Genomic DNA, 21,321 nt, shown 5'->3' on the forward strand with positions numbered 1-21,321 from the left:
TTCCTTCCTATATTGATGAAGAAACCTGTAAAGCATTGTACATTGTTACAAGCCCATACTGTAAGATTAATTGTCTAGTATTAAATTTTAGTTTTATTTTTATGTGAGTTTACAACACATTATTAAGTCTCTAGATAGCATGTGAAAGTTTCTACTAGCTTTCTTTTGTAAACGTAGTTATAAATAGCTTTTGGAAACACTTACCGCACAATGTTGGCCCAAAACAGACTTACATTCAGAACAGATAGGAAGAAGTTGGTAATTGCATTTCATTGGAAAGATTCTTGTGCTAGATAGGGAATTATTGTGTATTTATATTTGTGTGAAAGTGTTGTAATTGTTGTATTTGCTTTGGATCATATGGTTTAACTCTTGGTGAAGTATCTGAAGAAAAACCCAGCAGAGTAGGCTGGATTCCACTTTTGGGTTTTATTATTTCTTGAAGTTGTCCCTTACCCTGGTAGCAAGAGATAAGAGAGCTATAGATTGTATAAAGGACAGCCTTGTCTGCTGGAACGGACTTTTTACTAGAGGACCTTACAGCTCTATGGCTAATGCAGACCTTCCACAATCTGTCCAGATTTGGGTGGATGAGGCAGAGCAGGGGGAGTTAAAGTGATGGAGCCATTCCAGAATAGCTCACATGGGATGAAATCGGAGTTCCAGTGTTTGCAACACTGGTCTGTCCAGCTGGGTTGTATGTACTGAAGCAGGTAATAGGGCAAGGGATTCATAGAATGGCCAGAAAAAAAGATCGCCTTGTGCTCGCTTGCACTGTTTCTGTGGCCCACTTCTGTTTAAATCAGCTGTCAAGCCCAAGAAATGTGCTGTTCCAAACTAGGGCTGTTTTCCTGTTCACTTTTTTCCTTTCTAATTTATGTACATCCTAATATAAAATTAATCACATGAATTTCTGTTAAGAACAATATGTAAATGTAATCTCTGCTACGTAAATACTTCATTGTGAAGGACAAAAATAAAAATGGAAAAATTTAAAAAAGAAATCTAGGCAAAATGAGAGTGCAGTGTTGGTACTATTTTACTCTCAGCTTTGCTATCAGTTGTGTAGCAATTGGCACAAGACATCATCTATCAAAAGGCAAGTAGTCCATGTCTGATCATTCATAGGACTTTTTTTTTGTGTGTGGTGTGGGGAGATGTTGCATCTTTGCTTCTTTTAAGCCAGTCTAAGATTATTTTCCATTTGTACATGTCAGTAATGATTTTACTTTTAAAATTTGATCCTGTGGGGAAGGTACCTGAACTGGGGATTTGGAGATGAGGGGATATCTGAACGAGAATGTGATGATTACTGTACTTGCAGGTAACAGCTGTGCCACTGGAGTTCTACTGCAATGACCGAAGTGCAGAATACGAGCGCAGGGCACTAAAGGAAGGAGGAAGTCTTGAAGCAAAGCAGTGTGTACTCAATGGAGCCCCTGAGCTAGCAGCTGACTGGCTGAAGCAATGCTCCCAGTTCTTCCCAGAGTATCCAGGAGGGCTGTTAGGGATCAGGCCTCAGAATGGCTGGTCTTTTATCAGGATACCAGGTAAGTTTGGAGGTTGTCATGGAACGGAGATGAGATAAATAAGAACATCTGCTCTTTGGTGGTAATTATGCTTGGTTATCAGCTTTTTGAGGGGCTCGTTGTGTGTTTGGCTTTCCTCCTGAGTGAAAGTTAACCCTGGTATCTTAAAATACACTGTAGTTTCACATCCTCTATCTGGAGTAAAGCTGTCGATGGATACTGAACAAGTCTAATACAAACTTTTGTAATATTTACAAACCTCTCTTAGCATGTCAGCCCTCTAAATGACTGTAAAGAGATGGATTTGCTTACTAAAACGCAGTCTACTCTCACAACCAAATACTATTTTGAAGTTAGAGATAGGAAGATTGTATGAAAAGTAACAGTCATACCTTGCCTCCTAGTGTGTTGGAAGACCTTCGTATTGACCTAAGAGATCGTTTGTTGGTCTTCGTAGTAAAGGATGAACATTACATGAGAAAAATGGGTTTGGGGACTAAGTTCAGAGGAGATTGGCCGGGAAAAAGAGGCATGAGGGATTTACTGAGTTTCAATTGGAATAAAGAAAACTTACTTAGATTTGCTAGAATTTGATTGTCAATACTGCAGTGACTTTCATGGGCCGGACACACTCTAGTTGTAGGAAGATGGTCCTGAGCAGTGAACAGAGTTCTGCAGAAAGTACTAGAGATCTGAGAGATAGCCAAGAGGAAAAACAGCTTACACTGCCAGATGCTAAGTTATTCCCAGACCCTTTTGGGTCAAGGATGTTTGGCAGGGGAAGTTAGTACAGTAAAAAGAAAATGGCCTTTTGCTTGCTACAGTCCGGTTTAAGAAGGTACCTCATAAGTACTTGGAGTCATTTGAAGCACATGCACGTTTGTACCTATGTAATGGAAAAATCGTTTTTCATGAGCTTGCACTAGATTAATGTTCAATGACAGTTAATGATTTTATAGTTTCTTCAGGAATTCATTGAATTGTGTACCAATTACTTGGAAACAGAAAATGAATTGCTGTAGCAGAAAGGAGGGAAATAATGAAGGGATTAATTAAGGTAGAAGGCATAGATAGAGAAATGGAGAAAAGGAGCCGATGTAGAATAGAGGGCTGTGTTCTCTTGAAAAGACTTTGTATGAAGCTGATGACTTTGTCATCAGCAAAAATTTGTAGAGGAATAAAGATGGAGTACAAGAAGCTTACACAAGTGAGTGAATAGGTACAAGCTTAGGCAAATTTTTGTTAAAGCACAACAAAGAATTTGGTTGAAAAGGTGGTTGGGATGAGTCTGTTATGGCTTAATTTAAGGAGGTGTTGGAGCTAAAAGTGGAAAAAAAAAAGTTTTAAAAAAAAAGTGGTTTCGTACAGCTGTGTTTTAATTAGGTGGAAACTAGCATTCAAATCTAGACTTACTCTAAGAGGAGAGGGCACATACCACAACAGGACAGCTGTTGTTTATACGTGCAGGAACAGGCACAGTGCATTGCAGAAAGTGACTGATGTGCTGAAGGAGCCATTTACAAGGCTGAAGTCTAGCAAGTGTCAAATGGAAGGGTAGGTGTGAAGGTCTGCTGTAAATAGGTGACAAGAAGAAATGGGGATACCTTTCTCCTAACCCTGATCTATCCTCTCCCAGACTCAACGTTCCCAGTACCCTGGCAGCAGGCTCAGCTGCGATCACTGTGGGAATCTCTTGAGGCTTTTCCTGTTCTTTGAAAGAAAAATGGTCCTGGATTAAATGGCAGGAAGTGTCTGAGTCCTTTTAGCATCGATAAAAAGCACCGGCCTCACTGGCTGTTTACTGTGAGAGCCAGCTAGCTCCTCACTGACCCCATTGTGCCGTGCAGACTGTCGGGAGGGGAACCAGGGGTGTCAACTGGAACCCAGACTTTATCTCTCTTTCCTCTGCTTTTTGCATGTCCAGAGGCACTTTTTCTCATTCTCCAGAGAGCGGTGAGCCCAGCTACAGTCATCGGCCAGAGCTCCTGACTGGGGTTATTTTGAGTCATAATCATTTGTAACTATTCTTCCCAGGCCATAGGATCCCACTGTATCCCCTTCTGGATAATTTATGTCCATATCCCTGTGTGGCTGGAGGCAGGGACTTTTTTTTTTTTTTTTTCAGACTGAAAGCCATGCAATATGATTTTACAGTTAACTTTCTCTTCAGTGTGGTTCTCTTTTTTCTTGTTTATTTCATACAGTGCTGATGAACCCAAAAATTGTGTCCTAGGGAGAGTTCTTTGACATGCAGTCCAGGACCTCTATCTCCTGACCAGCTTAAAATGCTAAAGTTCCTTTGATGCTGTTAAAAAAAAAAATTTTGAAAAAAATCCAAAGACATCATCATTGGAAGTTTTCACTGATCATTAAAAATGGAAAATGTAGAATTACAAATTTTGGAAAACCCATTTAAAAATGAAGCAAACCGCCTTTTTGTTTCCTCACAGTAAAACGGAATGAGAAATAGAAGTGAGAGAAACTAGAGTGGAAGACACTTTTTTTTCTTCCCGTCTTCTGAATAATTGTGGTATTTTCTGAAGATGGCATGAATAAAGAAGTACATTTTCTGTTACTGCTTTCCAGAATTTGTCCTTTGAAGCGCTAGGTGGCAGGCTTTAGGCATGCAAAAACATTTCATCTTGGAAAACACAATGGTATCAAGATAGCATACTTAAAGATGCCAGGTTAAAGTCAAATGGTTTTCTCTTCCAGAGATGATAAATCTTTTTTTTTGTTAGTTCTGGTTTGCTTTCCTAAAAAAAAAAAAAAAAAACCACAATACTTTCTCACCAGTGCAGTCTGCTCTGATGCTGAGGTATTGGACAAATTATGAGCTGTTCACAAGTTGCTAACTTTTCAGACTATAAGACCATCTGCAAATAAGGTCTTTACTTGTAATTTGCATTTTATTGCTATTTAAAAATAGTAACTTACACAATGGAGACCTAAGGAGCCAGCAGCAAAGGACACGCATCATTTCCAGTTACCAAAACTCAATTCTACCTATTCATCCCTGTGTGAGAAACACAGTAGCATTTTGCTTTTGGAAACTTGCTCATATGTTAATCTGAGCCAGTCAAGACTTGAGTTTTGAGCAGACCCTGTTTGTTCTCTCCATTTCCTTCCAATCAGATGGCATTTGGTTAATAATTATATTAGTTTGTCATGTATATCTAGACTTTTCATGTTGCTTCACGCAATTCATTCTGAAATAGCAAACTGACCAATTAGAATAAAAGCAGAATGTCACGGCTGTATGGATTTAAAGGAAAAAATAACATTTTCTGTAAACATTGCTACTGTGCAGTTTTTGACTTGCATAGATGTTTTTTAAAACCAAGTAACTGTAAGTCATTTCCATTTTTACTTAATTGCCTAAGTTCAAAGTTTGGTTTTTCTTAGAAGAGTGCATGAAACTATTAACTATTTGTATGTAATTGAGACCAAGTTCTGTTCAAGAGATGAATCCGTCATTATATGTTATGTTCCACGTAAACCAAACGCAAGCCTGAGCTGTGGTCTTGAGTTTTCTTTACAATATCTCCTTGGCTTGACTCTAGTGGACCAGTTCCCTAAGGTAGTTCCTAATGATTCAAGCAATGATGTTGCACTTGCTCCTGGCAAAGCAACAAGATCACCATCAAAAGGGAGAGCAAATTGGAGAGAAACAGTGACTGTCTAGATAGGCAGACAAGCAAGAAAGAGGAGAGCTCTCTTGTCTTGGATTCTTAGTAGTGAATTGCAGGAGCATGGCGCTCAGCTTAGCAAAGGAGAGAGCCTTCACAGCATTGCCTTGTAGTGCAAATAGAATGGCTAATAAATGTAAGTGATATTGACAACTCAAAGTTTTTTGAATTTCAGAAAACAGAAGTGTTGGATGCACCTTCTGATGTCCTAATGTAGATCCCACTAATTCCAGCATGAAATCCATTATTTATATTTAAGCTAAAGGATATTTTTGAAAGAGGTCTTGATTGAAATACTAAAGTGATGAAGAATCCACCATGTTTCTGGATAAAAGTATTGCTGACTAGTTTTTCCTCACTATTGGAAGGATAAGAGGGAAGCGTGCCTTGTTTTTACAGTTTAAACAAGTCACTGGATACCGTACCTTTCTCTGCTAGTATAAAGTTCTCTTCTGTTGTTAAAAACCTCTGTCCAAAAGAACCTTGAGTAGTGCCAATTGCTCTTTGAAAAATTGAAACGGATCAAGTTTCTGAACTCCCTCACTGCAGGAAAAGTTTTTTAACACACTGAAATCTTGGAGATTTTTTCCTGAATGCTTTCTGGTTTTTCCAACCTTTCTGAAAGGCATACTAAACCTAGGCATGTTATTTCAAAATGATCTTTCGAATTAAGTATAGAGAAACAACTACATTCCTGCTTTTTCTCAGCAAACCCCTGGTTGTATGTGCGAGAATCAGACGTAGCCCTCTGTGCCACATCACTGCACTTGGGGCACTAATGGACTGTGTTGCCTGCTGTGCTCATAGATCTTTTTAGGAGCGCTGCTTTGTGATCTGTACTCCTCTGTTCCACTAGTATGAACTCAGTTTTAGCTATATTAAAATGCATGGTGCTCAGATGAATTAATTAATTTTTGTATATACCTTTTTTTTAATCGGAATATTGTGCAAGACAATTAACTGCCTTACAGAAAACTGGATTTTCTTCAGCCCATGACTTAATTCATTCTGTGCAATGAGAAGTGTCTAGTAGGTAACACTTCTGCATGTTAGAGAATGGTACCTGCTAGACATGTTGAAAATATTTGGGTTCTGTACTAGCCTGCACCATCTGCAGTTGTCAACTTTCCGTTTTGGCTGTAAACCTAAATTCAGACATCCGAAAGAATAAAGAATCATCAGCGGCCTTTCCAACAGATAATTTTTTTGGAAGAAAATTTTTCTTCATCCTCTTTCAACAGTAATGTATTGTTTACTGAAGTTTATGTACAGAATGTACAAACAGGAAGATCTCCTTCCTGAAAAATACTTCATGAGCAGTGCTGAAATAGAGAGGACATGAAGTATAAAATCTGAAGTGACTTAAAAGATTGCCATCTGGAAACATTTCTTAAACAAACAAACAAAAAAACCCCAAACCCCCACCCCCCAAAAAAAAAGCCCAAACAACCTCAAAAACGGAGGGCAGGGAAGAAGAAAAGTTAAGGCAGTGCTGTGAAGGGGCTGTTATTTTACAGTGACCTAAAGAACTGTTCTTCACTTTCCATGTTGGTGAGGGGTTTGATCTTGAAACTAGATCTATGGAGGATAAGTCTGAAGCTCAGCAGCAGGTAGCAGCAAATCTCCAAAGGACAGCATTTTAACATGTGAAGTGGAGAAGATTGTCAGCTGTCAAGGCATGTTGTCATTGATCTGGTCAGGATGAATCCTTAGATGAGGGAAATGGCTGTCCAAAAAAGGATTGAGTCCATACTCGTGAGGAGATCAATCTGTGATGAAATTTTGCCATATGGGTATATTCATATACTCCCATCCTAGCAAACCAAAGTTATTTTCAGCAGTGTGATTGCAAGTGTGAGCCAGAAGGGATGTGCAGTTTCTTCCATCACAGCTCATTACTTTAGGGATTATAATGCAATGAAGTGCTATTAAAACTTAGAAGTTAACTTGTTGCGTGTAGCTGATTTGGCTGTATTAGTTACCTGCTTTTCTTCCATTTCTTTTTAGACAAAGAGAGTCTGATCACTGACAGTGGAAAACTTCATGCTCTTGATCTTCTGTTGACTCGGCTGAAATCTCAAGGACACAGAGTTCTCATCTACTCCCAGATGACGCGGATGATTGACTTACTGGAGGTAGGAGAGCTATAGCCTACAGAAGACAAATTCTGAAGATGCAGATGCAGTAACAATGTTTTGGAGAAAATACTGGAATTTGGATGCAGCACACCTGATGTAAAATTATTTTACTGAAGGATACCCAGTAGATGCGTTGATAAGAGAATATAAGAGCTGCCATGCAAAACTAGTGCAGCATAGTGTCGTGCTTCCACCAGCGTACAACAGCAGATGATATGGGGAAAATATACAAGAATAGCGACACATCACAATAAGTTTCTCAGTGTCCAGCAGTTTGCAGCTTAAGGGCTTTCTGAGCCAGATGTGCCTTCTGTATATTCAGTCATCCTAAATGGATTCTGCTTCCATGAAATTGTTCAGTTGCATCTTGAGTCTTTGTAAATTTTTGTCATTTGCAGTGCCCTGTGGCAAGGGCTTGCATGGCTTAATTATCCCCTTTTGCTGGTTTTGAACTGCTTCATTCTACTTTCATTTGATGCCCATGTGTCCTTTTATTGAAAGGAAGAGGGAGAATAGTGGTTAATTTTACATTGTTTATGTTGCTTCTAATATCGCAGACTTTTCCTGTTCCCTCTATCATCTTGGTCCTGTGCAGATTTTGGTTGACGGTAATAATAAGGGGTTCTCTAGCATATATGATAGGAAAGAAATTAGGAATTAAGTCATTACTTAAATACAGTCAGTCTGCCTCAGAAGAAGGAAAAAAAATAATAAAAAAATCGGTATTTGATTAGCAACCATGCCACCAAAGAGCTAGTCGGAAGAGTCATTAGTAGGAGAACTATTTTTGGTTTCCTATTGGTAATACTTAAACTGCTTAGAAAGAAATACTTTTACTTCTCTGGGCTTCTGTTGAAGGCAGCAAAGTTTGAGTTTTCAGCTGGATCTGAAAAAAGGAATATCTTGTATCACAGTGCCTCTGTCCCCTATCAGTAAAGGATTAGTACTAATAACTTTTATGACTATCTAATTCTGAGTAAGAAAATAGGAGACTTGATGTACATTAGTTTCAAAGAGGCAATCCTGATAAAGTTTTCTGACTGTGAATACATAGTAGGTGGGAAAGTACTTGCATTTGGCAGTATAATTTCAGTACCGCTAAAACATGAAGATCCTGTGGTCCTTCAGCCATTAGTCCTAGGTGTACGTGGCCTCCCTCAGCAGTGTTTGACGTGGGATACTGTCTTCACAATAAGTGAAGAGAAAAAGTGAGGAGCCTGAATCAGTAGCGGCCTAAATCATGAGTCCCGTATGAGCAGGAGTGCATTTCAAGGTCAGCAGTTAATAGTTCAATAACAAATCACAAGCTGAATTTTGTTTTTGCTGCTGTAAGGAAAGACAGAACTTGCATGGTTGCAATTCTGTATCTTGGCTCTTTGCCCAGCATTGCTTCCTATGCCTCTTTTTTTGGCAAACATTGGACAAGGTGCAGGTTTGTTGACACCCTGCATTACACCATGAAGCTCATAAAGCTGAGTGTTTAGCGTGTCTGTCTTTTCTGTTAGCATTCCATTTTAAAGGCTTGGGAGCACACCATTTTGCTCTTCTACCTCCTAGCTGCTCAACTTTACTTGTTGGGTTTTATTACCCAAAGTAGCTACCTACCAAATCCTCTGTATTTCCTCCTCTGCACCCATGTAACAGAAGCTGGACTTAAGCAAGCTAAAAACCAATTACGGACTCAGTTTGTAAGAAAATCCTTGCAAAAGTTGTGTAGCAGTAGGTACTTTTTTTTTTTTACTGACCAGAGATATCAAAATACATCCCCTCTGCCCACTTGAATATGAAAGAACATACGATATCCTATTTCTTTTAACAGTATTTTGACTGTCATTGTAACTGCGACAGTATCATACTAACCTAATCAATGCAGGGCAGAGAGCACAAAACACATTGTTTACAAAGTAATAAAACCATGTTTGGTTTAGCTTCAGCTGAAGAACTGCTGCTTAATTCAGCCATTATAAAAGGGCAGGTGTAAATACAAAGAGGAAAATTATTGTCTTTTAACAGAAAGGGATAAAGTATAATTTCAGTACTGCTATTTCATGCAGGTGTGTGTTTCATACTTTTTGTCATATTTGTTTTTCTCAATGTGATTGCTTTCTCCTGTATGGAAGAGTAATTGTCCCTAATTTCAGTGGGAATCACATGGGATTCATGTGATGAGGGATAAAATTATTCTGCATGAAGTAGAATGTCTTAGTTATATTCTACTAAAAGATTGTTAGTTGTTTTAAAACATGAGAGTGCTCAATTTGGACTACGAAATAAGATGAAGGGAAAACATTTTATAGTTTTTGAGAAGGTATCGGTGTTGAAGCGCAGAACGACACTGACTTTAATGACACTGCATTCTTGCCATGCTCAAGTCATTGTGTGTTGTTCATTTGCTGTAGAGGTACTCTGCTGCCGGGGCAGTTTTCATTATTTTTTCCTAGATTGATAATTCTGGTGGCTTGGTGACCCCTTACACTAAACAAGATTGGCAGGTAGATTTTTCAAGCAGGTCTAGTATAAGTGTCTCCATGAGATTAAAACCTCCCCATCAGGCTTCCCCCACCCCATCGCTCTTTGTGGGAACTAGAAAAATGAGCAGTCATCAAGTACCTTCCACAATTACAATAGAGACCAGGTATATTACTACTTAAAGAGTTTCTTTGTCATCAGTGCTCTCTTTTTTTCTTTTCTTTTTTTTTCTTAAGCCTAAAGCATGCCATTTCTGTGAGTGATCAAAGCACTAAACTGCTGACAAGAGTAGTATAAGTTGCAATGTTTTGTTTTGTGGTTTTGTTTTTTTTTATTGAAAGAGTGTACTGTCTTATTATTGGAAAAATGTTGGATAAAAACAGTTCACAAAAAAGGGTGTTTCATCTAAGCACTGTTAAATTATTGTGAAGTATCCTTCTTGATGAAAGGAGAGTGGATGGAGGCAGACCAGAACCTGTTGGAGTGTTGAATAGATATTAACGAAAGGCTAATGTGCTAAGCTAGTTTGCGGGGCAGGGGGGAAACAACCCATGAATGCCAATATTACAGGTGTAGAATAGCTTATTCTTTTCTCATTCGTGCCTTAGTGCAAATATTTAAAGTCTGGGGTAAGGATAAATGCACCTGGTGGAATGAAAGGAATTGTTTTCTATTTGTGCTGAAGTTTGTTTAGAAGACAATAACGAAGAGATGGTTAATAGTGAGATGAGAGAAGACTAAGTCAAGATGCTGAAAGGTTGAATTATCATAAAGGTAGATAAAGACAATAACAAAGAAATGGAAGGCAAAGATCCTTGTGATAATAGGAAAAGGATTGATCAAATCTGGAGAAAGAGCACATAGTGCCTAACTGACAACTGTGTCTCTCTGGGTTTAGTTGGTGACAGAAAGCTGTCATAGAAATGGAATAAATCAATAGTAAATTAGTGCTTGAGTGTCCGTGTGGTGAAGTAGCTGTTCTCTGGTTTAAACTTCTGTTGTACTCCAGAAATCATACTAGCCATGAGCTCTGTTTTGTGGAGGTAGACCAAGTGTGATTTCGGCCATTTCCATATTGTTAATTTTATTTACCTATTTTTCATCTGCCATACACTGACCAGTACAGCAGTCTTTTTCCCAGTTTCCTTATAGTATGGCACCTCTTCACCTTTTCTGCAGCAGTGAAGCAGAACAAAAAAGGAACAGGAGCCCTCAAGAATAGATGAAAATGAGAACTGAGCATGGTACTGTCAGAAGGTTTATTAGAGTGCAAGCACTGCCATGTCTTCTCACAGCACATCAGTTCTGTATCTGCTGAACACTGCAGCTTGGAGCAAGATGAATCCAATAGTTCTTGTTGCTAAAGCACCATCTGTTTCCTTTCTGTCTTCATGTGCAGTCACAGCATCTCAAAAAGACACATGCACCACTAGGGTTAAATCTAACGAGTGTAACCAGTAGGAGCTGCAGCTTGTCAGCCAAGGATCACACTGTTGAAAAAGCGGAGGGTATCTTCCCAAAGAAACTTGATAAGGATATCTGTATAGCCTGAAGAGCTTTCTGTGTAATTCAAATTTTGTTGATAGTTGCACAGGTATCAGAAAATGCTTATTGCCTTAGAACACAAAAGATGTCTCTCATTGGAAAAAGCCTTTGCCTACAGCATTCCTGGTTGATGCCATTTGATTTGTGTCCCAGGCAATGGTTTCAGCTCTGCTGCTTGCCATGAGCTGTGGGCTGACACACCAATGTAACGTTCAAAGTGTTCTTGTACGCAGTGAGATTCACAGGCTCTTTACTAGAGAGATAAAGCATGAACAGACGTTAGTGTACGGTACTGGGTTTTTAAAACCACTAGTCAAATGGTTTAAAATCGACAGGGAGCAGATACAGTTGGCTTGTTAAGAAAGGTTCGCTTACACAGTGAAAGCTCAGGATTTAGTAAAAATTTAGACTTTGTGAAAACAAACTTCCTATTTTAGTGATTTTATTTACCTATTTATTTATAGAAAAAAGCATGTACCATAACATTGCCTGCAGTACTGCAAATGCATCCCCAACTCTGAACTGACATCATCATTTATCTCTTATATGAAATGCAAAAACTGACATATGATTGAGTAGCTTTAATTTCTGAATTTCTATATTATAAAGTATTGCTTACATAAGATTGCTTACAGCATATTTGTTGATGACATTTAGGGATTTTTTTTTTTTTGTAAGTAGCAATTCCACTTTTATTTTTTTTTTGCGGGAGAATCAAGATTGAACGGTTTCAAGAGCAACAATATTTTTCTGGTCTGTGTTCTTTGCAGGAATACATGGTTTATAGGAAACATACCTACATGAGATTGGATGGTTCTTCAAAGATTTCTGAACGAAGGGACATGGTAGCAGATTTTCAGAACAGGTAATGTATTTTACAAGGTTTTTCTGTGCTAAATTGTGTGTACATAGAGAGTTGGTAAAAGATGTAATGGAAATAAATGAAATTTGCACTTAAATTACCTTTCCTGATATCAAATGGACATCATTTATCTGAAACAGTTTCTAGGTCGTTTGCCAACCAGGAGTCACTGGTGTTGATATTGAACCCAGGTGTATTCAGGAATTTGTCATCTGTGAAACAGTATTGAAAGCAATTTTAGTGTATCCACCTACTGTCCTTCTTGCTGTTCCAAATATGATATTGCTTATAAAGAAGTGCAGTAGAGAGGCAGCAAATGTTCATGGGTTATTATATGCTCTGAAAATTGACACTCTGAAGATGAGATTGAAAATCTTGCATATGCTAGAGCTTTGAAAGTGGCCTAGTTTTCTGCAAAACAAACCACTTAAGCATGTTTTATAAAGAAACCTTATATACAAGTGATAAAATGGGGATTTTATTAAATAGTAAGATACGCTAACTATTTTCATTTAGTAAAACAAAATGGATTCTTGCAATTTTTATGAGCATATCAGGAAAGAAGAGTATGTAATCATCTTATAAGTTAAAATAATTTAGTAGAACTTTGTCTCCACTAGGGTGGATTATTTTTAATGATGGAATTCATAGTTATTAAGTTTCCTTTTAACCATGAGATATGGTTTCATAGGATGTCACTTTGGTATGGTAGTTCACAGTAAGATTACCCTCCTGGATGTTGATGTGAGCTTGTAAGGTCACTTTTCTTTTTCAGAGGAGTTAGGTTCATAGACTGTTGCTTATTGTGGGGTGAAAGCAGCATTCTAGACTAGAGAATAGTCCTTGGGTTAGCGGTCCTAAGGTATCATAGCTGAAGATAGGAGAAGCAGCCATGTACAGTCTTTCAGGCTACTGGTTCATGAGGCTTAAAGACCTGAAGGACTGTGTTGCAGTGATGAATCTGCTAGTGAACTCCTCAGAGCAATAAAACTTGAGAAGAACGTCTGCCAAATATCTGAAGTAAATCAGAGGACCATGTAGTACCTTTCTCCCTGTTTCTAAGTGTCAGAAACAGGTTCCTTGCAGGTTATAGTGTCCTCCTGGAGTCCTGACTCTTCTTCTTGTAAGGTCCTTTAACCAAAAGAACTGAATAAATTTGGTTTTATTAATGAACAGAATTTTATTTTATTAATGAGTAGAACAACTGAAGAAAAATAATCATTTCAGCAGGAAATCCCTTTGAGATATAGGTCAGCCAGTCTAAACAAGAATTCCTATTAAAATGTTAGTTGAGTTCCTTTTATACATGATTTACTTATGAGAAATATTTGCAGGGAAAAAAGCCTGACTGAGACTAAACTATCCTGCAGGATATCCTACCAGGGTGCTGAAAATATATAGCTATGGAATGATAATTTGTTCCTGTACTCTATGGCACTGTCCACTTTCTTTCCTTCCCATACTGCGTTTCCAGAAGCATTTCACAGCTGGATGTTCAGGTGACTGTCTATATGCACGTTCCACTATTGTTATAAGAGTGACAAGATTTCCTGTCCAAGAATTACCTACATTGCGAACAGACACCTGCTGACTCCTTTGGCTTTGTACCTGCAGGATAAAGTCTAGAGATTGACAGCTCAGCTTCAGTTCTTCCCAGCTACCTGTAACTCAGGATGGATTTTTGTACTCTTAGATTGAGGACTGCCAGAAGCCTTTCTAATTTTAGAGTTCTTGGCACTTTATTTGTGTGTGTTAATTCATAGTTTTCATAATTCTTTGTTTTCTATTGGTAATTTCTTTAGAGGGGGCAGGGGGAAATCTTCCCTTGCACCAGAATGGGTTCTTTGAGAGTCTGGTTTTCATGGTACAGCCTTGCTAGGTACTTGTGAATGTCTTGAAGTTTGAGTCCTGAGAAAAGAGTTCCACTTGACCTTCAAGGATATGGATTCCAAAACCCTTAGATTTTTACTTTTTTTTTTTTTGAGTTGTACTAACATATGTGCAATAGCATGTAATACACCCACACTTCCTCCAGGAAGGGCAAGAAAGACTCTTTAGATTTGATGACCGGACTCTGAAGGACAGACTGCTTACGTGTAGTCAAGAAGGAAATGTCCCATGCTGCTCATTCAGCAAGAGTTTCTGGTGCTTTACTAATTTTGCATGCCCTAATGTATGGACAGTGTGGTACCAAAACCATGTGGCATTGCAGAGTGTCCTCTCTTAAGCAGAGGACATTGCTCTCTCACTGTCAAAGTACAGTATGTCAACCTCTTTGGAGTCCTTACTGCTTTGTTTGGGTCAAGCTGTTCACATATCCATATGATGTTAAACACTTTCAAATACTGCTGACCCCGCAGTGGCACTAGTGAGGCTCACAGCCTGATTTCGCTGTTACCACTTGAGTTTTCATCAGTACTTGGTCATCCTACATATAGACCTGTCTCCTTTTTCTTCCACGTGCGCAGTGTTAGAACTGCCACTGAATGTCAACAACTGTTGTCTGTTTTGTCTGACTCCTCAAATTGTCACTAGGGCTTGATGCACTGTTACGGGTACTTGTATAGTGTGCCACACCTTCTGCAGTTATGCAAAGGGTTATTAGGCTTAGAGGATTATTCCAAGTCAGGTATTGGGATGCCTCATCTCTTTCTTAGCAGCCAGCATCCCTAAATCTGGTGCCAGCAAGTGTAACCCTTGGGGCTAGTATGACTGCATTAGGGTTTGTGGATTTCCCAAGGAGGTGTTCAGATATTGTTTTCCTGAAGTGTGTTGTGGAATGACGATCCGTATTCTACTAGGGCCTTCTGTCTGGAGGGCCACGTTCACCAAAGGCAACTGGTTTGTCATTGACTTTCATGCTGTCTGAGGAATCCCAAGAAATGTAATACAGTTAGTGCAAACTGAAAATGCTCCAAGGTGGGAAGGACAGCATGTGTGCAGTAGTAATGGAGTTCACTTAGAGACAATGTGTTTCAAAGAATTTACGTTAGAGTGAAATGAATGAATCTTTTGTGCAGTATCTGATCATTAGTGCTGTCATCCTTGAAACATTTTATGGTCAATCACAACTGAATTGTTATATGACTATCTTGAGAGTAATCAATTTATCTTCATTTTACAGATAAGTGGACAAAAGACATTAGAACTTCTAATTTGAATTGGCAACGCAATTAGGACTAGAGAAGTTTTTAGACTGAAGGACTTCTGTTTGTGCCAGTGGACCGTTGTTCTTTTCTAATGTACCTCTATATTTGCCAGCTTGCTTTTATATTAAGATTTTTTTTTCCCTGGGAGTTGTTTGTTCTGTTCAAAGCACCAAATTTAGAACAAAACTTGCATCTACACAGTTTTCAACATTTATTTTTCTTTCTTTGTCAATTGAGCATTGTTAAGGCAAGATTTTTTTAACATCGATCAGTTCTGTGAAACAATAAATTATTCTTTGTCCATATGAAATCTTAATTTCCAATGTGGGCAAGATAAACAAGCCCTGGTTTGTTTTGGTAGAGATTAATAAGCTGCTTTTTCAAACTGAATGTTTGCGTGTTCTGACAGTCCTGATTTGTAGATTAACTTGTCTCATTCATATGGTTTTTTTCTTGACCATGAACAGCACAAAATGTTCTGAAGTGTTCAAATAATAGAAATGTCCCTGATCACTTTATATGGATAAAAAAAATGTAGTTTTATGGTTAGTCCTTGTTCACTGTGCACAAAATAAGGAGTTTTTAATATCTTTCCTCTGCAGAAATGATATTTTTGTGTTCCTGTTAAGCACAAGAGCTGGAGGCCTGGGCATTAACCTTACAGCTGCAGATACGGTAGGTGATGTTTGGTAAAGTAATACAGAATAGAAAATCAGCTTACTGATGTTTAATTTTCAGTATAAGTACTTCTTTGTTTTTCCTGCCTTATATATGCCTCCAACCACCGTTTTTCCCAAGCTGCTCGTCTCCTGACTCCCAGCCTCAAAATTGGAAAATTTGTCTTTCTGTGTGAAAGTTGGCACTCTTAGCCATGCTGATCAATATTTTTAGTACTGCCATTCACGTAATGAAATTGCATAACCTTTTTTACTTTGCTTATATTTACAATATCGTATTATCTTAATGATCAAGTTGTAGAATATTGAACACTTGGTACACAGTTTTTGTTGCAATTGGAAATATCTTCCTTCTCCCCACATACTTTAGTACCAGAGTCTAGAAAGGAGTTGGATGGCTGAAGAGCTATACAGATGCAAATGGCACTTTCATACAGTGTGCTGTTTCATGTATGACTGTTTGCTCTTAAGGTTCAGCTGCAAAGGAATCAGTAGAACAGGTATCAGTTACCCTTTTTCTGTCCGCAGAAGAATGAAGCAGTGCCTCTAAAAGTACAAAGTCATTTGTAGTTGAATATCAGCTAGTCAGGAAGGATAAATTGTTTCCCCCTTACTCACCCAAGGTGTAAAGGCATCCTGATTTAAGTGAATTGCAAAGATTTGCCCTCTGGAGCAGCTGCCACTCATCACTAGGGAAGGAATACTGACCTACATGTACCATTTATCTCTTCAATAACAGCTATTCTTGTGCTTCTAACCCAATACCTTGTGTTCATGCAGATTTGACCCCAAGACCAACTGTAATCCTTAGCCACACAAACCCAAAGATCTCGCAATCAAAAATATGACATAGTTTTGGGGTTTTTTTAAATACCCCACCATATCTTGCTGTCACTTAAAAGAAATCAGAAGAAAGCAAGTACCTGCGGGATTTTCAGGGTTGAAAAGTTCTCTCGATTGAAGTTGTTTCAACAGAGGAAATAAACAGATGGAAATGCAGGCAGGCTCCTTGCATGAGCATTTTTAGTTCTGTGTTTTTGTAACTTTCTGAATACTTTGTTTTGCTTTTAAAACTTTTTTTAATGTTTTTGTTTTGTATGCTTACTGTGCTTAAAGTACTGTTGGAATGATAGGGCAATATGAATGTAATGTGGCATTTCAGATTTTTTGTAGTAAAAGCACTAGAAGTGTTAGACTGGACTAGACTTTATCCAGACTTGAAAGAAAAAAAAAAGAGTATTACTTTTTGTGTGAAATTCTAATTGGATAGGCTTTTTCTTCTTAAGTAACACTAAAATGGGTTCATGATGTGGTTAGCCTATAATTAATTACATGACAGTGATTTACTGTGGTGCCAAACTTAGGAATTTTGTGCCTTTGAAGCAGATTTATTGAAGAAGATTAACTAAAGACATTCCGTGGAAGTCGAAACATTCACAGTGTCAGTTAGTTTGAATTCATCTGAAATGCAATGGAAAAAACTTCGTAGGACTGGGCAAAGCTAGGGCAGTAGTTCTGTGGAGTGTAGAGCAGAACTGTTATTTTCATCAGTATATTGGATTTTTGTTTGTTTAATCACCAGGTGCTCTAAATGTATGGTTTTATTTAATCTCTTCTGTTCTGGTGTTCTTTTTGCAGGTAATTTTCTATGACAGTGATTGGAACCCAACAGTAGACCAGCAAGCAATGGACCGGGCACACAGGCTGGGTCAAACAAAACAAGTCACTGTGTACCGGTTGATATGTAAAGGCACCATTGAGGAGCGCATCTTACAAAGGGCTAAGGAAAAGAGTGAGGTAGGAATAAAGAAATCATCTGGAACAGGAAGTTACAGAAACAGCATCAGAAAACACGTATCAAAATGAGTAAAGAAACAGAAAATGTATCTGCAGGGAGACAGAAGAGAAGCCAAAAGGGAATGTCTTTGTTCAAATAAACAAATTTGTGTCCCTAACACAGCAGCATTACAGCTGTATTATATGAACTAGGAAGAAGCTAATTACTTACACTATGACTTCATGAAAACTATTTCTTATGACGTAATGAAACTACTCAGCCTTCTTTAAGACTAGAGCTTCTGTCTTTGCTGTGTCAGGGCTACTGATTCCTCTCATGTTACACTGTTATATCACAGCTGATTTTTTTAAAAAAAGAAATTTGGAAGGTAATCAAGTGAAAATTATTTGAGGTATGAGAGTTGCCAGAAGAGCTCAGTGTCCTGCAGCGTCAAGCAGTGTATTAGAAACTTTAAACCTAATGACACTTTATTGGCAAGAAACAAATTAAGCAGATTGACTTTCTTTGACAGCAGTAGGTATATTATATACACCATTCAGATGTTTTGTGTATTTGGGGTTTCTTTTAGCTTTTGTTGTAATGAGATGCTGATCATGGTGCTGCAGCAGCTGAAGCATCTCCAGCTGAATGCATCCAAGTTTCCCTTGCTGAAAGTCATCCATTTTCTTTAGGACACTGCACTAGAGTCACCTGATATCAACCTAAAAATAAAGTGTAGTCTTTTTGCTGGTAATCCAAATCATCAAAATTGGCTTCTGCTAAAGCTTGTTCTCTTTTGCTAGGTTACAACTTTTTTTTTTTTTTTTTTTTTTCTTGGGTTGTTGGGTTTTTTTAATACAGTTGCAGTAATACAGGTTGAGTGAGTTGCTTCAACTGAGGCACTGACTGATTTTATACTCTTAATAAATCTTCCCTGAAATTTTGCTACTAACTTTGGTATGATAGAGAAGTTGAGTCAATTCTGACTTACACAGATGCACTGGCATCTTTTTTTGGCTGACTTTCAGTGAAAAGGGTAGTGAGAATGGTTTATGACTGCTTTGAGTAATTTTTCCTTTTTTTTCCTCTCTTGGTTTTTTCCTTCTAGATCCAACGAATGGTGATTTCAGGTGGCAATTTCAAACCTGACACATTGAAGCCAAAAGAGGTGGTCAGCCTTCTGCTGGATGATGAGGAACTAGAAAAGAAATGTATGTGGTGCAGCATTTTCCCCATCTTCCACTTCATTAGCTTATGAAATCTGTGTTTTTATCTCTACAAACACATGTATTGCTGATAACAACTTCTGTTTCCTGGCTCTTTCTGTGTTGCCAACTCTCGTTAGTACAAGTTGGTTTCATATCACTGTTGAGCTGAAAGATGACGTTGTGCAAGAGAGACGTGATGCTGTGATAAAGTTTTTATTGGCACTCATTCAGGATCATTACATTGTTCCTGAATGACAAAGCTTTAACAAGAATTATGTAGGTCACAACAAGAGAAGTATTAGTAAAAATGTTATATTTCATGATACTTTTGAAACTGTATTGGAGGTATATGCTTTTATGTTGTTTGAAAGAAGAATTTCACTCTAAGACTTTTTAGTAATTTGGATACAAATAGTTTTAATACAGTAGTGGTTCCAATGTGTTCTAGTTTTAATACAGCTGACTTTTCTTCACAGTTCTGTTAGAACTAGGATTTCTTGGAAGATTCATAGCAGGGTATGAAATGCCTTTCCAGTGGTGACAACTTTGTATTTCTTTTCCAACAGTGCGTCAGCGTCAAGAAGAGAAGCGACAGCAAGAAGAAACAAATCGTGTGAAGGAACGTAAACGTAAAAGGGAAAAATACGCTGAAAAGGTATTTTGATGCAAAGAGGTTGCCTCTGTCAGTGATGGAGCCAGAAGAGCTTCAGGCTCACTGTTACGTGGTGTGGACACATTTTAAGCAAAGGCAATCTAATAAATAAAACCTTCTTCCCGTCACCATTGAATATCAATCTGTGGCACTTCCTTACACAGAAGAGGGATATTATGAAATACGTAATGCATAGTTATCTGTATTTTAATATCATTAGCAACTTGTAAAACAAGGAAGTACTGCATACCCAAACAACCCTGTAGATCACCAGTAGTTTGCAGACAACACAGATAAAACCCATATAGCTGCGTGGCTTTTGTGGAACAAGGGAAGATGAGTTTGCTTAAAAAAGATCATTAAAACGAGGTCATGAAAATTCTGAGGTTTTGAGACAGGGAGGCTTTGTATTAATTAATTGGAATTTTGTGTAATGGTAAAGAATTTCAAGCTCATTCCAAAAGGTAATGGAAATCAAAGTAATTCTGTAAGAGTAATTCTCTGTCATTCCAGCTATTTTAGGAAGGAAAAAAAACTCCAAACGCTACCTAAATCTAAAGAAGGAGCCTTTAAGAGATCTGTTACTGTGTCCTTCAGAAACTTGTTTTGGGAAATTCTGGACATGGCATTCCTTGAATTATAATACTGCATTAAATATTGAGATTTTGGGTTGCTTATTCCCTTTCTTCTGTTTTACTGTCTTCTTCATTCCTGGTATTGTTTTATTTATTTCAGAAGAAGAAGGAAGATGAATTGGATGGGAAGAGAAAGAAGGAGGGCATGAATCTTGTGATCCCATTTGTTCCCTCAGCTGATAACTCCAACCTGTCTGCTGATGGGGATGACTCCTTCATTAGTGTAGACTCTGCCATGCCCAGCCCTTTCAGTGAGGTAAGACCCACTGGTGCTTTAAACTGTGCTCTATTTCAATTGTGGCCTTATGTCCTGTAGGATTCTTGGTTTCTCTTATCTTAGCTAGGGTAGAACTTCGAGTATGTGGGGAAGTGAGATGTCTTAAAGGTGAACCATGGAAATGAAAATAATTTATTGAAAACATAACAGCTGCTAATAAGCCATTTGGCATTCCATTATTCCCCTCTTCATTTGCTCTCTGCCTCCCTTTTCTTACAGTGACTTCATGCCCTGACTCTCTTTCAGCCCCTGAAATTTTTCCAGTCCCACTTCTTCCTTTTTCCTGCCTTAGTCATGCCCACATTTATAACCGTGTGCCGCCTTCTTTACCAATACCTTCCATAGCAAGAATACTCTCTTTCTGCTCCTGAACCAATCAGTATCCCTCAAATAGCTCCTTGATGTTCAGTTTCTTTGTAAGTAGTCCTCGCTAGTCTCATCTACATCTCCTCTGCTTCCTTCCTTGCTTCTGATTCTGAATTAGTGTGTTTTTTTCCTCTGGAATTTCAATTTTAAGTTCTCAGTGGCAGACATCTTATTTTCCTTCATCTTTTGGTAAAGAATTGCAAACTGATTTTGGCAGCAGATATATTTTGTTCTATACCGTATTGATTAAGTTTCCTATGTTGTATTGTTCCCTTATTGACCAAGATTTTATTAGCAGTAGTAGTAGGTTAAGAATCCTATCGTTTTCTCTCTTGTAGTTAAAGATGC

The 21,321-nt window shown here is 38.2% G+C and overlaps 1 protein-coding gene across 2 annotated transcripts in view; it reads left to right on the forward strand.

Annotated features, from left to right (window-relative positions):
• The window catches only part of INO80 (INO80 complex ATPase subunit), a 73,414-nt gene that overhangs the window by 47,950 nt on the left and 4,143 nt on the right, over positions 1-21,321 (forward strand). For both annotated transcript variants that reach the window (XM_075754480.1, XM_075754481.1), the window contains exons 26-33: positions 1,325-1,550; positions 7,226-7,353; positions 12,141-12,235; positions 15,984-16,056; positions 17,697-17,855; positions 18,944-19,046; positions 19,610-19,698; positions 20,431-20,586. In XM_075754480.1, coding sequence (XP_075610595.1) covers positions 1,325-1,550; positions 7,226-7,353; positions 12,141-12,235; positions 15,984-16,056; positions 17,697-17,855; positions 18,944-19,046; positions 19,610-19,698; positions 20,431-20,586 — 1,029 coding nt within the window. The remainder of the gene's footprint in view (positions 1-1,324; positions 1,551-7,225; positions 7,354-12,140; positions 12,236-15,983; positions 16,057-17,696; positions 17,856-18,943; positions 19,047-19,609; positions 19,699-20,430; positions 20,587-21,321) is intronic.

Source organism: Balearica regulorum, chromosome 5, assembly GCF_011004875.1.
Source record: "Balearica regulorum gibbericeps isolate bBalReg1 chromosome 5, bBalReg1.pri, whole genome shotgun sequence".
Classification (NCBI taxonomy): domain Eukaryota; kingdom Metazoa; phylum Chordata; class Aves; order Gruiformes; family Gruidae; genus Balearica; species Balearica regulorum.